The sequence below is a fragment of the Gobius niger genome (assembly GCF_951799975.1).
Source record: "Gobius niger genome assembly, chromosome: 18".
NCBI lineage: Eukaryota > Metazoa > Chordata > Actinopteri > Gobiiformes > Gobiidae > Gobius > Gobius niger.
In genome coordinates, this window is record NC_136869.1 from 14221799 (window position 1) to 14248381 (window position 26583).

At 41.0% G+C, this 26583-nt stretch overlaps 1 protein-coding gene across 1 annotated transcript in view; it reads left to right on the forward strand.

Annotated features, from left to right (window-relative positions):
- cntnap2a (contactin associated protein 2a) overlaps positions 1-26583 on the forward strand; it is a 328106-nt gene that overhangs the window by 166027 nt on the left and 135496 nt on the right. Inside the window, exons 8-10 of the mRNA XM_079575788.1 lie at positions 399-542; positions 2938-3199; positions 20703-20852. Coding sequence (XP_079431914.1) covers positions 399-542; positions 2938-3199; positions 20703-20852 — 556 coding nt within the window. The remainder of the gene's footprint in view (positions 1-398; positions 543-2937; positions 3200-20702; positions 20853-26583) is intronic.

The following is a 26583-nucleotide window of genomic DNA, read 5'->3' on the forward strand; positions in this document are numbered from 1 at the left end:
TTACAGGCCTTTCTGGAAAACATAATGAGTTGCAGACAATTAATTTGACACACTTGGGCATGACTTAATGCAACTTAATGAGAAAAAGATATGAGGAAAAAGGTCAGTTTACCTCAAGATACTGTATGTGCTTAAGAGAAAAAATAATGTCTCCTTCTCTGAGGCTTTATTAATTAAGACAGTATAATGTTAATGTAAATGTTGTGTCAAAGTAAAAGTGCAAATACGGGCAAAAGTGATGCATCTATATTTTTACACTTTATTCATTTTAATTAGGAATTGAATTAGGAATTAGTTAGGCGGTATATTCGTGATTTGATTTTGGAGGTAATTAATTTTCTGTCCATTTGTGAAACTAAATCAGAACCTCTCCTTGTCTCTCATTTATTTTTGCATAGCTGAGTTTTGGGGGGATGCCGTACAGCGGGAAGCCAGTCGGAGGAGGCAGGAAGAACTTTAAAGGCTGCATGGAGAGCATCAACTACAACGGGGACAACATCACTGACCTGGCCCGCAGGAAGAAGCTTGACACCTCCAGCTTTGTAAGACACCGGAGCACACGCACATAATCCAGAAGTCATTGAGTGGTGTACTGACGTAAACTCCTAAATGTGAACCAATCTAGTAATGGGGCCGCGCTGCTGTATAACCATGTTTGTGCTGTTGGAACTCAGTCTAAGTAAAGCACCAGGAATAGTTTGCCGGTGGCTTGAGATTCCTTGGAAATTTAGTTTGCTAAGGATATAATGGGAGGAAAATGTATGTGAATGCCTTGGAATTTCTTTTCTGCCTAAATTGGTCATAAAATGTGGTCTGATCTTCATCAAAATCATAAGAATGAGTAAACAGTGTCTGCTTAAACTAATACCACCCAAACATTTACATATTATCATATTTGTATTGGCAATAACATGTAAACATTCACAGGACAGCGAGAAAAAAGCAAGTGAACCCGGGAATCTCGCTGAACTGCAACAGTTTTGCAAAGAGGAATGATCCAAGATTCATCCTGATTGTTGTGAGCGTCTAATCTGCAACTACAGGAAAGCAGTTATTGCTGCAAAAGAAGGATCAGCCAGCTATTTAATACAAGGGTTCACTTACTTTTTCCTCCCTTTCCTATTAATGTTTATATGTTATGGCCAATAAAGATATTGGAGGAAGGGCCAAGGCGCGAAACGTTACATGTGGTGTAAGTTATAAACACTTTTTCTGGGAGCGACTTTTTTCTTTCTCATCTTCATAGTCTACTTTGGTTCTGCACACTATTAAGATTGGATGTGTGTGTTTTCCCTTTTTTTTAAACAATAAAGATATGATAACATGTAATTGTTTGGGTGCTATTGGTTTAAGCAGACACTTTTTACTCATTCTTATGATTTTGATGAATATCAGACCAATAATAGGACCAATTTCGGCAGAAATTCCAAAGTGTTCACATACATTTTCCTCCCACTGTATGGTAGTAGGGATAGCAATGGCATTGTAAGCTGCAAGTAAGATTAACATTAATATAGTCAAAATAGTATTTCATGTACAGAAGTGGCATTACTCCTGGTAGTAGCCTTTACAGCTGCCTCCATGTATTGAGCACCGCCATTATTGTCACACTTGCTCTGTGCCTGACCTGACTGAGGGTGCACAATATTCACCGCACCGAAAAATACAGCCAAACGGATTCATAATTAATCAGATGCAGCTGCCCTATCTGTGGCCCTCTGTGTGTTTACCTTCTGTACCAACTCGCTCCCTTGATATCAGCGCTGGCATTTTCCCTCCGCAACTAAAGACACGTTTTAATTGCTACACTGGCTAGAGGTTTGTTTTTGAAGCATCTTAAGCAATGTGTTTCCGTGCTCATCAAACGCTCAGCTCTCAAGACGAACCGGTGGATGTAACCTTTGCTTTGCTCTTCCTGTGGAGTGGACAGCCAGCGCGTCTTCGATCCCTTTCCAACTGATTGGACAAATGGGGACTCTAATCAAGTGCATTAAAGCCTCAGTGATGACTCACACAATTCATTTGTAATCAAAGCAGATCCCAGCGCAAATTTCACACAGCCAAGCAGACGCAATTAAGAATCATCTATAGTTCAATACTGTGCGTTTGATTTCATTGGGCGGAAGGAGCTCAACAGCAATTAGTGCCTAAAAGGCCATAACAATGTTTGTTTTTATCAACACTTATTTGTATCAAGCACGATCAGGCTTTTAACTCTGGCGTTACCAATTAATACCAACTCAAAGTCCCTTAAGCTTTTACTGTTGCATTTTATTCATCAGTTCATTCAGACGCTTCTGTCAACTCCATTTCAATAATCTTCTAATATTAGCCAGAAATCTTTCTATTTTTCATCTGTCAGGCATATAACAGACAACCGTGTTTTATTTATTTTGATCAATTCTGACCACCAAACACTCCAGAAGACTTGCATTATTTATTTTGTTTATCCTGTTATCCATTTTACACATTTCATCCAATCATTAGAACAAAATAGAGGCATTTATTTTATTACGCGTAGTATTATTATTGAAAAAAACATTTAAAAAAAACAAGACTAAACAAATGTGTCATTGCTGTGAGCGACTCACCTCTCCTAACACCTGACTGACATTTCCCTGGAGATGTTGACTTAAGGCAGCCAATATGAGATATAAAAGGGCTAGGTCCTCATCCAAATTAATTTTTTATTGCCAACTGCAAAATAACATTTTGTGTGTCTAGCTGGTCATTAGGAGCATGCTTTTATATTACTGGCAGCAGTAGAATCCAAAATGTTACGCACTGTGCCTCAAAAAAAAAAAAAATCACTCTGTCTGCATCACCCAAGAACGATATTGTGTTCTTGACTTAACACGTCGAAGGTCATAATGTACGAGCTGGTGGTCATAATGTTTTGGCTGATCTATGTATATCTATTGTTTTGTGTCCCAACAGCGTAACCTGTCCTTCTCATGCGTGGAGACCCACACCTTCCCAGTTTTCTTCAACGCGTCCAGTTTTCTGCAGCTGCCGGGACGAGCCAATCACAACGTGGTGTCAGTGGGTTTCCAGTTCCGGACGTGGAACCCTGACGGACTCCTGTTCTTCAGCAACCTCGATGACGGGATACTGGAGATTTCTCTTGAAGAGGGAAAGGTCATAGTGCACATCAACGTGACGACAGCAACCAAAAACTACAGAGTGGACTTGTCTTCAGGTAAGGCGCTGTTTTATGGGGTTTTGACATCATGAGAAAGCACAGTGCGACTCTTGCTTTTTCTTGACGGCTCAGCGAGTCTGTCAGAGTTTGCTGTTTACAGTGTCAGAGCTGCACCATTTTAAAATATTTAATTACATTTTTTTTCTCCCTTGTTTCCAGTTGTAATATCAAAATTCAGTACAAGATTCACAAGCATTTCAGAACATGTTTGTAGAGATCTAAATATGGGTCAAGTGTTAGCAGGTTTCATACATGGACTGTTTGTTCGGCAAAGAAAATAATAATTGGGCTGTTTGTGATGTGTGAAGTATTGTGATTGATTGTGCAATCTTGAAGTACATGTGCCATTGATTTGAGTAACTAATTTCAAGAAATCTGTCCATGGAGCAAGATTTTTTACTCTTAAGTCAATTAAAAAGTTTCCAGCACACTCAAAATTAGATAAAAAAAAAACGTTATTGGGTTAAAATAAAACTCTTGTAGATGTTTTTTCTTCTCAAAATCTTGCCTCACGGACAGATTTCTTGAAATCTGTTACTTAACACGATAGCTCTTTGCAGTCTAGGTGAATGCTTTTAGACCGTCTATTTTTTAACGTACTAGCACCTTAGAAAGTGCACCTCATCCTCCTTTGAATTACACAGTGCTGATCCTTGGGCATTTTAAATAGGAGTAAATGCCATGATTGAAAGATTGGAGGACGTAAATTCAGAGCAGTATACTATTCGAACGTCTCCTTCAACAGTGCTGCTCCCTCCCCAAGTCAGTCAGTGGATGCACTCACTTTCTCTGTCCACTGCTGGTTTAATCGGCCATTATGCCCTGGGGTATTGGGACTATCACCGAGTTACCCCCTGAGCTAATTGGGCTTGTGACTACGACGACTTCTGTGTTAGAATTCAAAGAACCAAAACACTGTTTTTATTTTGCTTCCGCTGTAAGTGAGTTCACCTGAAAAATGAAAGGCACACTGGAAGACTGGTTGTGGCTCTAATCAGTTGCTTATACGCTGCGTGGAGTATTCGGTGAGTGAGATTTTGTGTCCATGTTGTTAATGACTTTCCCGAGACCAAATTAATATAGCACATGCCCGATAATTCTGCGCACAGAGTTGTAATGAGATTCTTATTCATAGATCGTAGTGTTTGAGTGCCAATGATATAAAAGACGGGCAAATAAAGGAGAATGTGGTACACTACTCCCGTTTTTAGGCATTTCCTCATGTAAGCGTGGATCATCGTGAGGTAAGAAGATTTCGATGGCTAAGTGTATGGTAATAGGGATGGCGGTTATGACATTGTAAGCAAATGAGATTAGCATAAAGATTGTCGAAGTAGTATTTCATGTACAGAAGTTGCTTTATTCCTGGTGGTTAATTATTGAGCACCATCATTGTTGTCTGTATTGAGGCCATAGACTTTTTCTCTGTTGCTTGATGTGACAATCTGGACAGTTCATCTGGGCATTGAATCACAACGCGGCAGAAATGACTATGCCTCTTGTTAGTTCATCATGTGTTTTCAATGCCCCGCCCCTTTGGTCCTGCGGCAGAGGGGATCTCCTACACAGAACTATGATCTCCACACCTGCTTCAGATCGCTCTTTATGTTTTTTTCAGAAGACCAATGAGGTCAACAAGCCGACAGTTTTGTATGATCTCAGCTCTATGTTCACTTAAAACAACGTAAAACTCACAGCCAGACATTCTCAATAGTCGATGTTCTTTTCTTAAAGGAAAAGGCCACCGTTTTTCCATACTGAGATATATTCTTACCTGAGCTTAGACGAGTTGATGCGTATCTGTCTGGTCTTTGTGTGTGCCCTCAGTAACGCAAAACGACCAAAGATGTTGTTAGCATTTGGCCTCTCCCAGCATATTCCTATAGCTCCAAACGGGGGTGAAGTTGGAAGCCACCATATCTCAGTATGGAAAAATGGTGGCCTGTTCCTTTAAGCCCCCGTTTTCAGCCAAAGCCCAGTGAAGAGAGTGAAATGAGGGAGACAGTTGTGTTTCATAAAACACGCAATATCTCCGAATCTAGACAAAAAACTGTGATTTTGATCAAAACCAGCCTCTGTTAACAGGAAACGAGGCACGTAGAATTAAACCGTTTCCACATACGGAAAGCTTAGAATCTCATCTTTCAAACGAGCCATAGCATGTGTCTATAGCTATAACATAGAATACGCTGTGGTGCTACAAATATCATGAAAAATGGTCTGGATTGTTGGCACTCTACAGCTAAATCCCAAAAACGGCACTCAATGTGTTAAGATGTCGGGTTTCTAATCTAAAACATGAACTCGAAATAAAACGACTGTCATATTCCTCTTGTTTGTTTGGAAACAAGGGATGAAACTAAAGAGTCAGCTGAGCCCGTGGAGAGTGTGTAATGGATCGGTCTGTCGGAGGCGTCTCTGCGTTGTGTGCATTAGGACGAGGTACTTAGCTGAAATTCCTGTGGGGAAATCTGATTTAACTCATTAACTCTGCAACTGCCTTTTCTGTCTTCAATTCATCACCGGCGTTATTTTCCAAGCTTTTAGAAATAATAAAACAACCCTTTTAGAAAAATAATCAAACAACCAACCCACGATGTTTAGTAATTTTAGCAAAGCACAACACAAAAGAATCCAGCGCTGCATCACAATTCAAAAACATACTTTCTATTAGTTTGTATTGTTATATAGTTGTACTTTTATAGAGATGGTTATCCAAATTTAGTGAATCGTATACTTTCCCCTATACTGAGCCACTGCAGGCATGTTTGTCCAAAATTATGCAGCCGTGTGATTCCCCTATGAACTCCATTACCAGCCAGTGTGGGACATAATACAAAAAAATATATTGTCTGTAAAATACGGAAACCGCTATCTCTTATACACAAAGTTTTCATTTTCAGCTCAAAGCAACCGCATCAACCCTGGAGATCCCTGACACACATACAGTCGGGCGATTTGAACAGTCCAAACAAGAAGAATAGAGCATTATAATGATGGAAAAGCCTGAGGCGCTGGTTTGAGGTTGAAAACACACTAGCTTTTCTCTTTTATAATGTTATACTGTTTCATAGCTGTGGCTCGAGACAGGCGGTTATTGTGTATGTGCGGCCCAGGCTTAATGTGTCATATAGCCGGATTTGTGGTGGTGTGTGAAGCCGCCATTCCCAAAGCCACCGAGGAACCGGGGTTTCTGAGAGCCGGGGCCATGAGAGGGTTGCTTATGAATAACAAAAGTTCACATACATTTTTGAATTGCATAGAAGGAAAATGAGAAATTATGGGGACAGAAAATAGGTTGCATACAGACTATAGCACTGATGTGTTGTCAATTACAGAATCTGATCCTTCGAATGGCTATTTAACGTCAGCAGTTTTAACAGGTTTTATTTGGTTAAAGTGCCCAATTCATACCTGTTGAACCTGCATTTGTGGCACAAGGTACAGCAAACCAACTCATTGTTGTATAGTTTAAGATACAGATGCATAACCATAATCAAACTGTGGAAATCAGTTTACATAGTCTTCTGATGTATAGAATCAAAGTTTACAAGAATACTGTCTTACAATACATTGCACTCTATTTCCATCTTTATCCAATAGTACTAGATTATCGTTGCCATCTGATACTGCCCCGTATAGTACCATCATCACCATATTTATATATACATACACAGTGCATGTAAATACAAACACACAGTTATCTTCTTGTTTGTCTTGTATGTTTTAGCATTTGCGATTTTGTGAATACATTTCAATGTGTCCTGATCTGTGCATTTAAAGAAGCAAGGTTTGGTAAGCTGTTGCCAGAAGGGGGCACCCTTCGAGCACCAGCCCACCTCCTGCTCTGCCGATCCTTAGTTGTTTGTCACCCTAATATTGTGCTTGTATGTATTTAGTTGTATATTTATTTCGAGTTGGAGTGTGGAAGGACAAGGACATGGACAAGCAGATACGAGGCAACAACAACTGCAGCTCTGACGCTTTCGATTCTCATTGTGTTCTTGAACAAGTAGGTTTTTGTACATGCATTTTTATAGTTTAACTTAGTTGAACTTGCAAAAACTTTCTCGGCTTTTCTGATGCCCATTGTATAGATACATGCTCCATTTATAGTTTGATAGTTATTACACTGCATGGGAAAAGGATGGATTTCTCACATTGCAGACATTAACTACCTGTATATTATTCCTGCAGACAAAACTAATGACAACAAATAATCCCTAAAAGTATTTGTGTCTTTTCTTTCTTTTATGATATGTGAGTAATTGTTTTTCACCTGACCAGCTGCTCCCACACTGTTTATGAACCCGCCCCAGCTTCCCTAAAGAGCCAAACATCAAGCGAGCACCGTCCCGTGATTCATTATGAGGCATCAGCTGCTGAGCCCTCGCTTAAGGCTTTTGTGATGAATACCTTTTTTTAATGACTATTTATTCGTGTGTGCTCATTGTGGTTAAAAAGAATCAAATCCACTGAGAGATTGATCGGGAAAGCACATAAAAAATACTTCACCCAATGCTCCAGGTGTAATGAAGTTGAGATTAGCACAAATCGTGTCGCTTTTGGTTCAGTGGTCAATGTTTTTTTTTATTGAACAGCAATCAGTGTCAATTTTGTCGACCGTAGAGTTAGCCAGATATTCTCGCTCGCTAGCAAACAAATGAAATCGAGGTACAGCCTCCTGGTGACACAATATGAGTTAAATTGTCATTCCCAGCCATAACTCCCAAACCACACTGTCTTCATCCCAGGGAAAAACCCATTTAAAAAAGGCCCAAAAAATAGTGCTTGAATTTTTGTCCAAATATTAAGACTAAAGCTGTCTGCAAATGTTGTTGGGCTGGAATCTTTTACTTTTCAGGTCACTTTTGGTCATTTATGGGTCTCATGTGGCTATAGATAAACAAATCACAATAAAATAAATGACTTGTCCCCGTGCCAATGTTTTATTTTAATTTTTATTAATTTCAATGCTCTTTAATTACTATTCTGTCAGTGCTTTCATTTACACATAAACAAAGTATTTAGCCAGTCAAAGGATTTAACTGCTGTTGATGAAGTAGTGCCTCTGTACTATCAGGAGGCTATTTCTCCCGTCACCACACTCCAGCGATCTGTGATTGGCCTCTCGGTCCCTACAGTCATCTGCAGCACAGACAGCCTCTTAACAAACATGCTTTGTTAGGGCTGTGGGGAAAAGAACATTATTATATCAAAAATGTCATTATAATGGGAAGTGCTTGAGTGGAACGAGAGGGGGGAGAGTTTTGAAATCCCACGTAAAAACACGGGATTGGAATTGACGGCAAGTTATAAACGCACCGACACATAGATTTTACTGCTAATTTGGAAGCAGCAACAAATACATTTGGCGTCAATCCCTGATCAGGTGGAAATACTTTAGTGTTTTTTAAAGATTTGGAAAGATCTGAAACAGTTTTAAATGAGCCTCCATAAAGATACCAATACTGTGTCTAATCGAACAAAAGACTTTTCACACGTTATTGAGAAGGTATCAAGTTATTTCTTTGACTCCTCCCAGTGCGATCATCAGCTGTTTATAAATGGTCAAAATCAATAACATACAATGGCCTCCTGAGAAGCGAATCAGCACTAATGCACCGGTCAAATTTGAGCCTGCCCAGTCTAGACTCCAAAATATCACCTTTGGAAAAAAAGATATAGTTTTTAGACTCTTTAAAGCGTGACATAAAGCTCAACAACATACCTGAATTCACATACTTTTCTATAGAGGAGTTTTTTTTTTGCTTTTTCAACTAGTATTGAAGTTGGGCAGAGTCATCCTTGAACAGGATGCTGATCAAATATAATGAGAATATAATGTTTGGAATGAAAACATGAGCAAAAATAGATCTTTGCTGCTGAGAAATAGATGTGCATCCCTCCCATTTTCCTTTTACTGACTCAGAGAGACTATTCATGTTTAGAGCGAGATTAGCACCACCCACTAGGATACAGAGAAGCACAAAAAAATCTAAATGAATGCTGTAATTTATGGACTATAAGCCACTACTTTTTTCAAACGCTTTGAACCTTGAAGCTTGTGTAATGGTGCAGCTAATTTCTATATTTTTACACTCATACTGAATATTGTCATCAATAACAATGCACCTGGGTCCAAAAACACTATTTCTAATGAAAGAACTCCGACATGTGAAAGATGCAATAACAGTTCCAAATCCAAACATAAAGTTGTGGTTCCCTTCGCACTCATCTGCACAATAACTGGGACAGGTGGCAAACCCTATCGATGTCTTCTGCCCGTAGTGTTTACTGCTCACCGGGGCGGGGGCGAGGGGATGCCCTCCCACGCTTATAACGTGGCTTCAGGTGCAAAATAAATGCAATTCATTTTCTCACTGCTGAAATATTATGGAGGGACAAGGCTAAATTCATCAAAAGTCAGCCTCGAACCATTCACCAGGGACCCACCTCTGCCACACTCAGAGCGGCTTCGAACACCGGGAAACTCCGGAGACCGTGTGCGCAGACGAGGAGGGCAGCTCTAAATGTGACGGGAAGAGCCACTGTGCAGACAGAACTTCAGCTTGACTGAACACACGCAAGCTTAAAGAATAATATTATTGAATTTATACAGTTCTTAACACACTTTTATAAAGATCCTGTTGATCGACTGTGCTTTGTTACAATCTGACACCTGCGGCTAATAGACAAGTGCCACCTAAATATGTTTTTTAAAATGTGTTGGTGCAGCTTAAGCTCCGGCAATAGTCCAAAAAATACAGTAGTACCAAAAAATGTACATAAAAATGTCTAACATAGGAAGGATTTAACAGAGAAATGAGAATTGGTTATATATGTGTTTTTCTTCTTCTTCTTTTTTTTCTTCTTCTCATTCTGACTTCATTGCCCCCATAGGGTTATTTATCCTCTGACCCATCACTCCACCATTTCTTTATGTAGAACCAACTCTGAGTCATGATTGCAGGCCAGGCCACCTTTTTGACAGTTCCAGTACTAATAGACAGACTGCAAATGCCAAGCCTATGTTTAAACCTGTTGACACCCTTACACGGCCTGACATAATGCCTTTACAGTCGCTGCCGTAAGGATAAAAGGCTAAAGTGGGCCCTATCATCACATGTAGCATCCGTTCTCTGGCTTTCTGCCAATGATTCTGAGTGGTGTTGACACGGCGCTCCACCCTCGCACCCTCCTCTGCTCAGGACCGGCCCAGATGTCAGTATGAGAGTCGCTTGTCTTTGCTCCGTTATAACTTAAGTCTGTTTCTTATGAGACTTTCTTTGACACGCTCTATTCCCAGGCCCACTTTTGTCGCTGACTGTCGGAGGGGAAATAGTGATAGGGTCTGTTTAACCTGACGGTGACATATGGTGAGAGATGCCAGGGACTTGGATGTCATAACTCTTTTACTTTTGCCTTTCCCTTAGTGAAAAAAATCCTTAAAGTTCTGTTCAGGCTTCTTTAAATACATACAAGGTTTAGTGGGGGTCCTAGGTCCCAAAAAGTGTTGAGAAGCCGTGCTTAAATTATATAAATCAATTTAAAATGTTTATGTATCTCACAGTCCATGAAAACTGCTTAAAAAGATAATGCACTATCTTCTACCGACGCTGAGATTATGAAGCAATTTCAGATTAAAAGTTTCAAAATAATTGGCAAGCTATGCATCCGTTTATCCCCTGATAATTCTATGCTGTAACAGGCTTAATGTACATTATGCCCTGAATAATACTGTACAAGACACAAGTTTCAGAAGTAAAGGTGAACTCCATACTGTAGATAAAGCAAAAGTAATTAGCGTCCCACAATTAACATGCATATGCCACTGTACAGCACTTAATCATCTTTAATAATCCATCACAATTAAAATGGGCCTTAAGTCTGGGATTTATGCTAAGCTCCCCTGTCTTCTGAGTATTGCCCCACTGAGGGAGGCTAAAAGTGACTTTGTGGACTGTATTTTTTAAAGAACATGCAACATTTGTTCCATTACTTTTGTTTACTTTGATCAAAACATAGATTGTTTAAGTGTTTTTTGAGGAAGGGTTCATCCATCAATTTCTATATTTTCCAGAGGGCTCGCAGACGTCCAAAGCATAACTATCTATACGTACAAGAACCCCCTTTTTCTCACCATCTCATCCAATTTGTGGCTGGTTTGTCTCGGTAAGTCTCGGCTCCCCTCAGTAAGAGCTGTCATCTCCCTCTTGTGCTCCTTCTCTCCCAAGAACCGAGAGCCTGAGAGCTGCTCCACTTGTTCTCCCGGAAACATGAAAGCCCCGCGATTTCATCCCCTCTTCTCTGTTTTTTTTTTTTTTTTGTGACTTTCTCAATTCACCGGGATTTTTTGATTTGGGATAATTACGCTGTGAAGCTCCGGTCCCTCCGCATCTGCCACTTGTCCATATGAATCTACGGCTCTGTCCGAGTTGCAGCGTGCCGTGTGTAATTGCTGTCACTTTGTTTTTTTGCACCTGCCAGTCTGGGGCTTATCACTGAAATATCTCGAGGAAGGAGCTCTTTTAAGTCGGCCTGTCTCAAGTAGAAACATGACGTCTTTGAATAAATACATGGCTGCGCTGCTTCCTGACGCGCTGCTATATTTGACTGACCATAACTTTCTATTGAGCATTTTTTACGTCCTGTCATAAACATTTTACATCAGGCTATGAAAACGTCAAGCGGGTGTGTTTGAGGCTTTGTGATGCTTGCTATTTTCGGTAAATATAGAATTGAAAGTCTGCTTGATTGTGGGTGCTGTAGTAGTAGTGAAGCAGTAATAGCGTTGGTAGTAAAGCAAAGGTACATCTTCTTGATAAAATGTATGTTTCGAATAATACTTGAGCCCAGCTGTGGAAAAAAAAAAATGGCAGCCACCTCGTGTTGTTTTACCCTGTCCTGTGTCCCGGTGTCCCCTCCCCTGTGGACTTGCTCTTCAGCCTTGGTATTCTTGACTCGCCCTCTGTTCTCGCCAGTGTCTCTGGGAGCTGTCGGCTCTGTCCAGCTCTCCTCACTCGCTCGCCTGCGAACTGTCATCTGCTGCTCCCCGCTCCCCCCCCCCCCCCCCCCCCTTTCCTTGAGTCCATGTCCCAAATCACAGCAGCGCTAGTCCACTAGCCCACATACATTCTCAAATTGTACCCTTTCCCGCGCTCTACCAAATCAGATGCAATAGAGGATAGGCTTACACTGCGGAGAGAAAATATGGTTCTGACTTTGTAAGAGAGGATTCAGCGATCCCAGGGATAAGACACAATCTGAGCAAAATGTCGACAAGTGAAGGAATTTGTATTGGTGCTTTAGTCCATCCAACTCTCAGCAATACATGCTTTTAACACAAAGCATGTATTGCTGAGAGTGTTAAATGTTACATATGTAATATGTGTACTATGCTAAAAGCAAAGCATCTGTTGTAAAAACTATACCGACTGAGGGGGAACATTGCGTATATTGATAATCATGAAATATTTTCTGAGGCTATTGACATAAGTTTGAAAGAGGATAAAAGAATAACTCAATACCTGAAGTGAGTGGAACATAATGTCTCTGGCCTTGCTCTCTTCATGAGTTATCAAAAAAGGTGAATGACAACCGAGAAATACTTGCGAAATACCTTATTAGACGGCATAAATTTAAATGCAGAGATGGTTCATTGTCAATAGAGACATTGAAACTGTATTGCTCTCAAACACTGAATGAAATTTCAAAGTATTTACACATTCTACAAAATGTGGGATACGGTGGGGTTAGGCAGCAAATGGTTTGCCTTAAAGCAGAACTCAGTAACTCATGCCCCTAGAGGCCATAAACACCACTGCAGGTGTCGCAGTAATTGTCCGTGAGAGTAAATACTACGCTGACAGAAAAGACCAAGGGAGAGATGGATATTGTACATCTAATTACACAATGGAGATATATTTTTTCACTCAAACTTGGCTGTAAATACTGTTTAAGTGGCGCTGGCCCACAGTTAGCTTCTTCATCGTGATTCTATTAGTGTGTATTGGTGACTCCTACCTGGAAGCAGGGAAGTTGTAATTGTGACACCAGGGGGAGATGAAAGACCCCTCAATCATCCCATTAACACTTGTATTACACCCAGAGGGACTACGAAAAGGATTTATTAAAGGAATAGGCCACCGTTTTTACATAACAAAATATGTTCTTACCTCACTTTAGTCGAGTTAATATATCCCCGTCTGGTCTTTGTCCGTGCGCTCTGTCACGCAAACGGAGCACATACGCAGCCTCTCCCACATGTCACATAGCTCCGAAAAAGCTCACGATAGAAGCTACCAAGCTCTTCCACGTGTTCCCTATTTAAATAAAGTTACGTGAAGTGTTTTCATGCGAAGTATATTTACACAGAAATGTAACATGTCGATTTTATAAGCAAATAAAAAGGGGGACTATATTGTGAGGCGTAATGATACGAGGAGCACAGTGTCCGCGTAGTAACTCCTAAAGACTTCCCCCCGCTCACTTCCGTCAATAACCTTTAGGAGTTACTGCGCGGACGTTTTACTCCTCGTATCATTACGCCTCACAATATAGTCCCCCTTTTTATTTGCTTATAAAACATGACATGTTACATTTCTGTGTAAATATACTTTGCATGAAAACACTTCACGTAACTTTATTTAAATAGGGAACACGTGGAAGAGCTTGGTAGCTTCTATCGTGAGCTTTTTCGGAGCTATGTGACATGTGGGAGAGGGTGCGTATGTGCTCCGTTTGCGTGACAGAGCGCACGGACAAAGACCAGACGGGGATATATTAACTCGACTAAAGTGAGGTAAGAACATATTTTGTTATGTAAAAACGGTGGCCTATTCCTTTAAGGTCAACAAGTTACTTAGTACTGCTGTAATGGTGATACTGACACTGTAAATTGTGTTTTTTTTATAGTGCAGGTTGTATGTTTTTTTTTTTTTTTAATTAATTCATTTGATGGTATGGCGGTTTTATGACGAAAAGTTGGAAAAAAGTTCTTATGTTAAAAGCATTTTTGTTCAGCACACTGGTCAAATGTGGTGGTGCTATAGAAACCATTATTATTATTATAAAAATGTGCAAAGCTGCAAGGACATTTTGTTGTAATTTCATGCTACACAGACAGTGGACAAAAGTGGCCAGGCTTGTTCCAAGGCATGTGAATACAAATGACAACTCAGCGGGAGATGAAATGGTCTTGTCTTTTTCAATCTGCACTATTCTACTTCTTCATTATCAGTGCTCTTCTTTTTTTTTATCTTTACCCGGCGACTGGCACGTGTGTCGCTTGAGTGGAAAATTTCTGTGGCTTTTTTTTTTTTTTTTTTATAGCCGAGTTTTTTTGTGCTTGCTTGTGCTCGTGTGAAAGGCTTCAATGACAGCGCGCCGTCTTAGATAAGCTCATCATTCAGAGCTATTGCGGGCGATGTAAAACAGATGAGAGGACACCAGCTTATGCCGTATCTATTTTCCATTACATTGAAGAGGTTATGGAGGGGGAACAAGGGAGGGCTGGAGAAGCAGCGATTACATCAAGCCAATATGCAGTCAGTTAAGGAGCGCATCAAGGTCACTTACTAGAGCAACTGCTTATACCGGCATTCACACAAAAACGTAATGTCATTGACGGGATTGGACCGCAAAATGCAGTGCTAAGCAGAACGATGATAGGATAATAGCCATGAGGTTTCCTATGTGGTATGCAAGGGGTTTTACTAGTGGAATACAAGCTCATTCTCGTGGTATCTCGGCGATATCAAGATTTGTGAAGAGGAAACAAACAATAAAACTAAATCTTTTCATTAGACTTGGTGGCTTAAAGGTCGGACAGATACTTTAGCCTTGCACCAGAGTGTCAGCCCAACCTTCTTCAGCTTTATTCTCCTGCTCACAGCCTCCGGTCGACAGATCACTTTTCGTTAGTGGTCCCAAAGGCTAAAGGAAACTGACAGGGGACCGCTCCTTTTCAGTAGCAGGCCCAATTTTGTGGAATGCCCTGCCTTTGCATCTTAGACACATTGACAGTCACGTCATGTTTATAAGATTATCCTGTTCCTTGATTTTATTGATTCATGTCTGAGGGAAGAGGATCAAACAGTCCAGGGTGAGAAGGGTCAGCTGTAATCCGACCTGCATGCCCCCTGGTCCTGGAGACGTACAGGTCCTGGAGAGACGGAACGGAAGCCTACTGCCAAACACCTTTGCGTTATGCATAATAATCTTAAATCCACCCCTCTTGAATCCTACAGCTCAGGATCTGACTGTAGGTCCCCAAGCGCTGCACTGCTGTCAGCCACTGCAGTGACCTAGCAGCAAGAATGGGTCAACAGCAGAGGACAGATTTTTCCTATGGAGAAAACAAAGTGCCCTTAACCCTACATCAAAGTTACTTCAGTTTTATCGTAGGGCGGGAAACACTGTTGTTTTAGCCAGTATAAAGACTGGATACACCGCCTTCCAAATGAGTCTTTAACTGCTAGAGGATCATGTAAATGTGGTTGAAAAAACCTCCCAGTGATAACAGTATATTTTCAATCGTTTCAATACATTTTAAAGCTTGTAATTAACTGAAAATGGTAATTTGTTGAATTTGTAGCATTAGGAGGTCATATTTACTGAAATCAAAAGCTATTTCAATCCAAACAATCTTCTTTGATAGCAGCTTCAAGATTCTTAAATCCATTAAACATTAAACATGAATCATGTATTTCTGAGCCAATGCAGCCGTTTCTGTTCATGAGCATTCAATTGATAGTTTAGGGGAGGCTGGATAGAAGGTTTATACACAACTGCCTATGGAGGGTCCTACACCTTGATGTTCGGGAGACTCCAGAGGCACCAGCAGCTTCAAATACCTGTCTGCTGCGTTGTTGCCGCTGTTCTCTTAATCTGATGTGTTTGTCTGGCAGAAACCGTCCTTATTGTGCCTTTATCTGCACAAACGAATGTGTGCTCTGAATCAGCCGCAAATCTCTTAACAGTACAATGATTAAGCTTAATCTTTCATGAAATATCGGTTTTCATACCTAGACCAAGGCATTCAACTATTTCACGCTTTTCATCAGCAGAGAGATCCTTTTTCTTTCCCTTATTGCTTGAAAATGGTGGTCTGCTTAATAATGTGAACATCCTTTTTCAGTAGTTTTTCCTTTAACTGGGCTTAAACGACAACTAATCATCCCAGGCGTCTGAGATTGATGTCAGTGATTCAAAGAGCCCTGAGACACTATACCTTTTTCTTTTTTCTTTTTTTTACCTTTTTGACACTGAAATACAATTTGCATAATAATTTGGAACGAAGTGTATATATGGAAACCAAACCAATTGTACCTTGAGTCGGTGCATCATGTGTTTGTGGTTTGTTGTGGCAACCTCAGGCAACAAAAGCCTAAATTAAAGATGACTAGATTAATAAAGGCTAATATGCTGTTGGGTGTTTAGTCTAGCTCGAGCAATCAAGCCTCTGGACAGTGTAATAGCCAATGCAGATTTAGCAGGTGGCCATCCCCATTCTGCAAACACACAGTGGCCCTGCTGATAGAGTTTAATTAGTGTCGACCTCCCATTGAGATCCAAATCACCACCTCAGAGTGCATTTGGGGACAGAATACACAATAAATAAAGTCTCATAAATGGAGACTGCCACTCTGTTCTGTTTACCCTGGAGCCTAACCTCTTTGGCTATAGCACTGCATATTACAGAACGTTGTGCATTGATTGTGTACATATATCTACCCACAGTGGACTTCTGAGGGCGGTTTGGCCGTACCTTGAACTTTGCCACACTGTCCTCCCCATTGATGTGGTATAAGTGGCTGAAGCAATGAACTGAGCCGGATTGAAGAGATGGGCATTGCAGGAGTAGGATATAGAGAGGTAAAGGTGCATACGGGGGGTTTCAGCTAAGGAAGCCAGGGAAGGGAACAGTGCACAGAGATTGGTGTCAGTACAAAGGTGATGTATAGCGTTGCGGGTGATGAGACTGAGCGGGCTTCTCTCTTGGCTCCAGTAGTAATGTCCCCTTCCAAAACATCACTCATATTTAATGGAGAAGAGAAAAGAGACGGGAGTAGGGGGAAAAGGCAGGGAAGCTCCAAGAGTGCATGAGCAATGGCAAGCGCGAGAAGTGTCATAGACGAAGCCATGCACTTGAAAATGGTACGTACAGGGGCGCGCGCGCTCCGCCACCAGGATGCAAACAGGGTTCTCTCGGAGTTAATGGAGTTGAGACATAGGGGCCTGGAGACTGGCGAATGCACTCCCTGCTCTGAGTGAGAGGCAGAGCAACAGAGGGAGGAGTGCATATGATAATGCGTGGAGAAACTTACCAGGAGGAAACAAGTAATGCCACGATGGAAGTGGGTCTGAACAAGGACTACACCAGGTTATATCCAAACAGCACTAAATTTATATTCAAAGCCTGTGCTGCATATTGAATTCATATGCATATGAATCAATGCATTTCAAACTACTGAATTAGGTGCAAGGTTGAAACCATGGCCAAACCAGGACCGGAACTCATCCAAGAACTACTCCAGGTCTAAAAAAGGTTGATGAATATATTTGTCTCACATTGTGCAGCCCTAATAAGGACTGACTCACAGACAGAATGTGTTAGGAAAGTTTTATTGAACGTGAATCATGATGGAAGATTGCAGTAATGATATGGAATACATGACGTTGATGGATGATAGCCAGAATCTTCCCCTGGAGCCCGGACACTGGTGATGGTAGGACAAGACCCAGGGCGGCCAGTTGACGTCAACGAACAGAGGAGGGGCGGAGAAGATGCGCAGCACAGCTGGGAAGCGGCCGAGTGATTGACCAGGGAGCTTAAGAAGGGGATCCTGGGCGATGATTGGCTGAGGAGAAGGTGCGGCTTGAGCTGTGGTCTAAACCAAAGGATGAAAAATGATAATACTTGTCTTAAAGGATCTGTATCATGCTATTTTAGCCATTCCAAAGTTAAGTATAGGCATTTATATGATATATTGTACCTCTACCACTATGGAGCACTAATTTTTGTGATAAATATAAGTGTTTTCTGGAGGTATTTTTCAAAGACACAACGCTTCGATTCAGTTAACTCCGCCCCCTCTCTCCGCACATACAACTTTACCGTAATATAAATAAACAGCAATAAGTGAAGTTACTTCACAATGCAGTTAAAAGGAGTTGACATCTGCAACACAGCTTCATAAATGGCTAACACACAAGCTAATATGCTAACACATGTTTGTATTGACTCACCACTCTGGTCCATCGCTGTTTACATTATGGGACTCGCGTTGGTTATAAAAGTTAATCCACTTTGATTCAGGCGAAGGTTCACCAAACATCCATCAAAAGACAGTCACAGATAAACACTATTTTGGTGAAAGTCGCCGAATCCCGGAGAGAAAAAAACAACTTCTGACGAGTGGCCTCTACTTTAGGAAGGTTGAACAAAGTCTTCGTAGTCAAACGCGCTTCTTTTTCTCCGTGACATTATCGTTAGGTAAGAATAAAGAACAGGTGTGTCCAGAGTAGGTTATAACAAGCTCCATCTTCACAGCTGCAGCGCAAACATGACTGTTCAGACGCTCAGGGGATGTGTTTGTTTTGGCCTCAGCTGACCTGGAAGCACCTCGGGCACATCCTTTTCTTTTTCTTTTTTTTCTTTTATTTCTTTCTTACAACAGAAATAATGAAAAGGCTGGTTTACAAATCAAAATCAGGCCGTAAGCATAGAATTAAGACATTACATTACAGACGTCGAGCACTTCCGTTCCGCTTTGACGACACAACTGAGCACGTCAGTCGTTCACCAGGAGAGGGCGGAGCAGCTGCTCAGAGAGCAGGATTCAGAAGGATTGCTGAGAACTGCGTGAATGAAGCCAAAAAACACTGTGTTTTTGGCTGTGTTTTTGATAAGGAAATAGCATAACAACATGGCTAAAAGCTCCAAAAAGTCGATTTTGCATGATATAGAACCTTTAATGTCTTAAATGGGATATTCCTTTAACTATTTCCAATTAGTTGCAGAGTTGCCACATTCAGACACTGCATATCATCTGTGAGTTTGCATCTGGATTCTCTCAGAGGTAATGGAGTTGGGACACAGGAGCCAACACACAGGCAAAAAACGCTCCCCGCTCCAAATGAGAAAGAAGGAGAGGCATTCACATGAAAATATATGCAGGAAATACTCGAACCACTGAACATATTTATATTCTCTATTGACAATATAAATATGTTCTAAACTTACCCTGAAGCCAATTGCAAGCGGGAGCGGAAATACAGAAATGAAGCATGGCTGGGGATGATTCATTTCCATAAAAACAGCGATATGTCAAAGTGTAATGTAAACATGTACAGTAGAACGCACTCGACAGATTGAGAGTTTGTTTACCAGTGTCACCGCCTACTTTCTGCCCCTCAGTGATTGAAAAAGCATTTGTCCTTATTGTGATCCCGGATACAGATTCTGCACCAAATTTTTTCTCATGTTGTAGAGTGAAACGCATTACCTCTCTTGGGCTGCAATCTAAAAGCTGCAATTTGTGAAATAATGAGACTGCGTGATTTTGGTGGTGTTTCTGAGACGGTCAACCCAACGTCTCAGCCTGAATGTTATGTATTTACACATTTATGCATGTGAAATGTAGCAAGGAAGCATTTTGAAACTATTTAAAGAGGGGGTATTGTGCTGTTTTCAATCAAATAGCACCAGTCTATGGCACACTCCAATGATGACGAAACCTTCTGTTGGTCTGTAAATGCAGTAAATTAAAATAACTGCCTTGTATAAAATTGCTCTCTCGAAATGGTTGTAGCGAATGTCTTGAAATAGGCCTCTGTCTCTTTAAGAACCTCTGACTCTTTCCGACCCGCCCCCTCCACACGCTGTCTGTGGCATCAGTGGGGAGGGGGTTCTGCTGAGGAGCAGTTGTTGGTTACTTGGCTGGTGACGAAAGGTCTGAGGCGTGTCCAGGAGGTGGGGGTGTTCCTAGGAGGACTCAGGCAAACCTATCCCTAAAATGGCTGCCATCAAAGTTTTTACAAATTACTCAAAAATACGTGAATGTGCCAAGGCAACACTTCAGGCATGTTTTTAATGAGGAATGACATAATAACATGATGTAAAGCTTCAAAAGTCGATTTTGCATAATACCCCCCCTTTAAATTCATCGTCCTTCCTGTTGTTGTTTTTTAATACAGTATTTTCTAGGATAACTTGAAATACTGTGTCTAGAAAATACCGCGACTTCAGATATTATCATATGTAGTAATGCATTATGCCAGCAGAGGGCGTGATGCTACTTCAGTCTTCTGTCGTGGAAAGGCAGGTGTCTCAAATTGATGCAAATGTCAACACAGCAACCTGTAAGCATGCTCGTGTTTTGATGTGGATATAACATAATAACATGACTAAAAGCTCAAAAATAAGCTGTGGATGTAAGATCTATTTCTTTGCTCCCTTGACTCGTGTTTCATCGAGTGTTTTGCTTGTGTGCAGGTTCGGGGCTTAACGACGGACAGTGGCACGCGATCCGTTTGGTGGTCAAGGAGAACTTTGCCATGCTGACTATAAACGGAGAGGAGGCGTCAGCGGTGCGCTCTACCTCGCCGCTCAGCATCACCACAGGAGGAACCTATCACCTCGGAGGTAAGGGTCACATAAAACCGCAACACTTCCTTTAATCTGCAATCCCCAAAAGTCTGTCCCAAACTGCTGCGTTGCAACCTGAGATCTAGAGTAACTGTGTTGCTATGAATAAGGCATTATATCTTTTATGTCTGTTGTTGTGTCCTGTGGCCCCGAGTTTTGAGTCTCAAGTTGTTTTGATCAAAAGGCTCGGTTAAAATTAGCACTGAGCTATACACGTTCAAGGTAGTTTTGTACAGCTATCACATTATATTATACATAGTTCTTTGCATTTGCTGAAATAACCCTATTGTTTGGTTTAGTCTAGTCTGAGGTGTGATTTTTATTACCAAAATGTCCTTGAGCAAGAACTCAATCTTGCCTCTAATGTCGGTGTATCTGTTGAGCGAGAGAGTTTGTGAAAGCAGATGGGTAAATGAATGCTTGATGCAGAGCAGTTTGAGAGGCAGCGATGGGAAAAACTGTTAAATAAATTCATCCATTTAACAGATGTTTATAGTCCTAAGATTGAGGCTGTGTCTTGAGTCAGTACTTTCTGAATGAATTGCATTGCAACGCTTCTCAGCACTCCTGTAAACACAAGCAGAAGTTTTTGATTATAAAAGAAATGATTACAGAAAATATACAGCTGAATTTGTTACGTAGCTGTGGAGAAGAGTTTTTCCAAAGAGGAACAAAAGGCTTCACCTCCCTGTATAGTCTCAGAATAAGCAGTTTAATTATCTACAAAAAGCGAAGGCGCATCACAAAAGGAAAACACAGGCTCAAACTGTTGAAAGCCTCAATCTATCAGAATTAGGAGGATGGTGGGTTAATGATGCCAGACAGTATGTGTCTGAGTCTGGTGTGTGTCTGGCACCTGTATGAAATTACAGAAACTGAGTGAGACAGATAACTGAGGCAGGTTTATCCCCCTTCACTCACTCATCCCTTCAATCAGCCACCCCGCACCACCACCCACCAGCCCACCAGCCCACCCTCACTCTCTTGCGCTCTACACCAGTGGTTCCCAGCCTTTTTGTCTCATGCACCCTCTATTCCTTGTGATGTGCTCAAGGTGCATCCACATCCATTCTGATTTTATTTATGTTGCATATTTAAAGTAGCCTCACAAGACATTCTGTAAGTCACCTTCCTTTATAATCTGAAATAACTCCAAGGAACCTCCCGTAAGTACCCCCAGGGGTCCGCTGAACACTGCTCTCTCACCATCCTAACTCGTTGTCGTCATAACCCTCTAACCCCCTCACCCCCCTCGCTCTCCCAGTGTCTAAACTGAATCTCCTCCATCAAGTCAAACCATTTCCCTGGGCCGGTCAATAAGGATCAGAGCATCGCACGCACACATCCAGACTGCTTCATTTCGTTGTCCATCTTAATTTAGTCCTCAGTGCTGAGTGAAAATCCCTTATGCTTCTCATAACTGTGTGCTTCATATTTATGAATCACGTCTGACTGGTCTGCGCCGCATGCAATCCTAACCAGATGAAGACAAAGACTGTTCTAGAATGAGTTAAGCAATTACACAAGACTCACTAGGCATGTCACCATAATTACTGGATCACTCAATGTTAAAAAGTGTATTATAATTGCACAAGTGGGGAAACATTTTATATTGACTAGTGGTTGTGGCAGCTGCAGAGGATTGAATCATGAATATGCATCAATTTCAATATTTGCACGGATTTCTTTTCACGTTGTGAGGTCAATAAGCAAACGCATGATATTGCTGGAGTCATTAAATCCTAAAGTGTAGCTTCTTTTTCGAAACTCCAACTTTCTTTCCAATCTGCCATATCGGTTTTCTTCACTTCCCTCTTCTCCTGTCTCGCCTCCATTTTGATCCGATTGATGATTTATTGATTTGTGTAAGCGGAGTGGGGAGTCAATAGCGGCTGGTAGGAAATTTTCTCGACAGTGTTTACCCCTTATAGATGGCAGGATAGAGAGCCCCAGACAAACAAGCAGTAATTAAAGACCGGTGGGATTTAAAGACATTTGCAGAACTTAAATGCATTGATAATGAGTGAATGGAAGATGTGCTTGATGACTTACATTTTAGATGTATTTGAACATGCTGAACGATCTGCAAACATTTTGGTTAATATACTAAATGATGCAATGGAAACTCATGTCCTTTTGTTGAAATATCCGCTTATACTAACTTTACCTGAGTCTAGTTACTGTGTCTTTGAAGCACAAGTAGCTCTCTGCATTTCCTGTTACATAAATATATCCCACAGGGTAAAGAAAGTTTGGAAACCTCTGCTCGTTGGAACCTGAATAAGTGTTTTTTACAATGTGGTGCTGAACCTGGCAGTGTGTGAGCTGGACTGGCAGCTATAGTGCAGCGGTACATTTACCTGGAGTCAACAAATGCCAAGAAACAGAGAACAAGTGACTGCTGTAAACAAGAGGCTAAAGGCAAAAGCGTCGGTGCAGAGTTCAGAATAAAGTTATATTGAAATATTGCACTTTCACTTCTGTGAAAGCTGACTTGATTCTATTACTGTTTTACATAACGTTAACCACCCCTGCCTTAAAGCAGTACTAAGTAACTTGTTTACCTTAATAAATCCTTTCCGTAGTCCCTCTGGGGGTAATACAAGTAAGATAAGGGATGATTGGGAGTCTTTCATCTCCCCCTGTTGTCTCTGGCCAGAAAACTGCAACTTGACTGCCACCAGACCGGAGTCACCAATACACACTAATGGAATCATGAAGAAGAAGCTAACAGGCTAACGTGCAAAGCTATCTGTGGGCTAGTGCCACCTAAACAGTATTTACAACCAAGTTTGAGTGAAAAAAATGGTGTACAATATCCCTCTTTCCCTTCGCCTTTTCTGGCAGTGTAGTATTTACTCTCACAGACAATTAATAAGTAAAAATCGCAACTTGCTACGACACCTGCAGTTGTGCTTATGGCCTCAAGGGGCAACAGTTATTTAGCACTGCTTTAACCAAGGGCATTTTCTCCAGTTAAGCTTTCCCCAAATCTAAAAGTTTTTGTCATTCTTGAAACGTTTTCATCTCGTTTTTGTCTGGTTTTCGTAGTATTTTTTTGTGTGGATTTTCTGCTGCTTTCTTCAGCTTTTTTCTTCTTGCTTTTTGATGCTTTTTTGTCATGTTTCCATCACATTTTTGTCACTTTTTTATTGTGTTATTGATGCTTTTCCGTCACTTTTTTGTGGCTCTATTTTCAGCTTTTTCATCACTTTATAATCATGTTTAGCTTTTTTTATTGAGTTTTTGTTGCTTTTTTGGTCACTTTTTCGTTGTATTTTCATCCTCATTTTTGATTAAAAAAACCTGTCATATGCACTTTAAATGGATGAACCGCACTTTCAAATAAGTATAACCAGAGCCGTGGGAACATATTTTCATTGTGGCTTTCCACACAGATTTCCACCAAAAATGCTTTTTCTGTGCTTATTTCCTATTTATTATCATGGCCTGCGATGTGCAAATCATCCACCGGGGGTTGCAGCAGCACCCTCAGCACCCTGGGTTCCCTCGGCCTTGAGTAAAACAACGAAACTATAACTGCTTTTTAATGCTCTACCAATCCACTATTCATGTTCATCTTTTTTCTTAGCCTTGGCTTCTTATCATTCTGCTACATCTAAATGCGCAGGCGTTTTACCATCTGGACATACATTCAATTAGATCTTATTTCATGCAGCTATTTTTCCCTATTCATGGGCCATGTCAAATTGAGAAGCTAATTCCATCCATGTGCAGGGGTAACATAATAATATAGTGAGTGTACAAAAGATAGTTTAGCCTTTAGCTTGCCCTCAATTACTCTGTGTGATGGCTCAGCCTGATGAGTCAGAGAGGCCAAGCGCATTAAGCTCTCCACTGTGCTCCATCAGCAGCTTTATGTATGTAAGTAAATCTACCCGGCAGTGCTCTAATTAGTGAATATTCAAATGATTTACATGTTTTATTTGAAAAACAAGCGTTCAGATTGTTGCTTAGAGCTATTCTACAATGAGTTCGTATCCATCTGCCTGAGCTCTCGTTGCCGCGGGGCATTGGTCTGTTGTTTTTCTGCTGGAAAAAGTCCTGATTATGGTTCGCATTGTGGATAACAATTCATAAACGCAGAGAATGGGTTGGTGAATTTCGGCATTTTGACTGTTTTTTTGAAATTCGTGTTGAGTTATATTATTTCTGACATTAATGTGCTAATGTGTTTTAATTAGGACACTCAGTAACTAACTTTTCTTATTGCTCTCCTTTCAAAGTGCTTTTCAGGGAGTCTTTGTTATGGACATTAGAAAACCTCATTATTCAATCAACACAAGTTTAAAGTAATGCATAAATGCACATGCTGTGGAAGTCTGACTCACAGCTTCTCTTGGCATGTGAATAATGAGAATTAAAAGCAGTCAGCATGGGAGAAATGGGTAATTTTGCGTCGGCCATTGTGTGTATTAAGAATGATAAAAGAGAATGGACTGGATGCGTTGCCGGCGGGGGGGTTGATTGCCTCTTTTAGAGTAAATATATTATCAAAGGGGCTGATTTACTGTTAATGGGCTTTGTGCTTGCTTTTAGCATTAAGTTATGGCCAAGGTTTTACGCCAGATGCCCTGCCGGACACCAATAGGGTTTGTAAACCGCTTCTTGACTGGAGAGCAACATTTTAACGCCTCGTTTGAAAGAAAGCTGCCTGTAACATTTTTGTTGTGTTGTTGCCGCGGTTTTGTCACATTTTTGAAGACTTTTGGCGTGTTTTTGTCACTTTTTTGTCACTTTTTTGTTGCTCTGTCGTTGCAGCTTTGTTGTCTTTTGTCGCTTTTTGGTCGCTTTTTGGTCGTGTTTCTGTCAGGTTTTTATACATTTTTTGTTGCTCTTTTGTCACTTTTGTGTTGTGTTGTTGCTGCTTTTCTTGCACGTTTTTGTTGCTGCTTTGTTGACTTCTGTCGCTCTTATGAGGCTTTTTTTGTTGCTTTTTTTCCTCACATTTTTGTCACTTTTTTGTTGCTTTTTTGTCACTTTTTTGCTGCGATTATGTCACTATTTGTTGCTTCATTGTTGCTTTTCCGGCACCTTTTTGGATGCATTTTCATCCTCGTTTTCGTCTCTATTTTTGACACAAAACAGTGGTAAAATGTGCTCTGTTCAGCTGGAGGTTAAGAGGTTGAAGTGATCAGCACCTGGTAGCCCCCATGTGGCTTCTTTTTCTGCTCCTAAAAAAACAGTTTCAATTCTGGGTTCACAGTTAATCAGCCAGAGTGAGATGGCCACCCATTTCAAAATACAAAATTGTCTGTCTCCATCATTATGTACAAAACCCGCTAACCCCGGAGCCGCACGCTGGCCGAGGGGTTTTCATGTTTTTTTTGTGAGTTTAGCAGTTCATATTTCAGCCTTCTCTCAAATGTCAGTGCTCTTGGACATGAACACTGTGAACCGAATCTTAAGCATAATAAAACTTGCAGTGCTATAAAATGTATCCTTTCCTTCCCGTGGCTTATTTTCTCTTCGTCTCCGCCCCTCTCCCCTTCTCTCTCAAACACCACGCCCGCGGAAACCCATTTAACGGAGAATGCTCCCCAAAATGTGACACCGAGCTTAAAGAAATTAATAAGTGACTGATACGTGACAGATTGGATTTTTCATTCACGCTAACAGGGCACGGAGTCACACAGTTCTTGCGCAAATAAACAGAAAGTTCCCCCTAACAAGCAGCAGGAATTGATTAGACTTTGCACAATAAAGC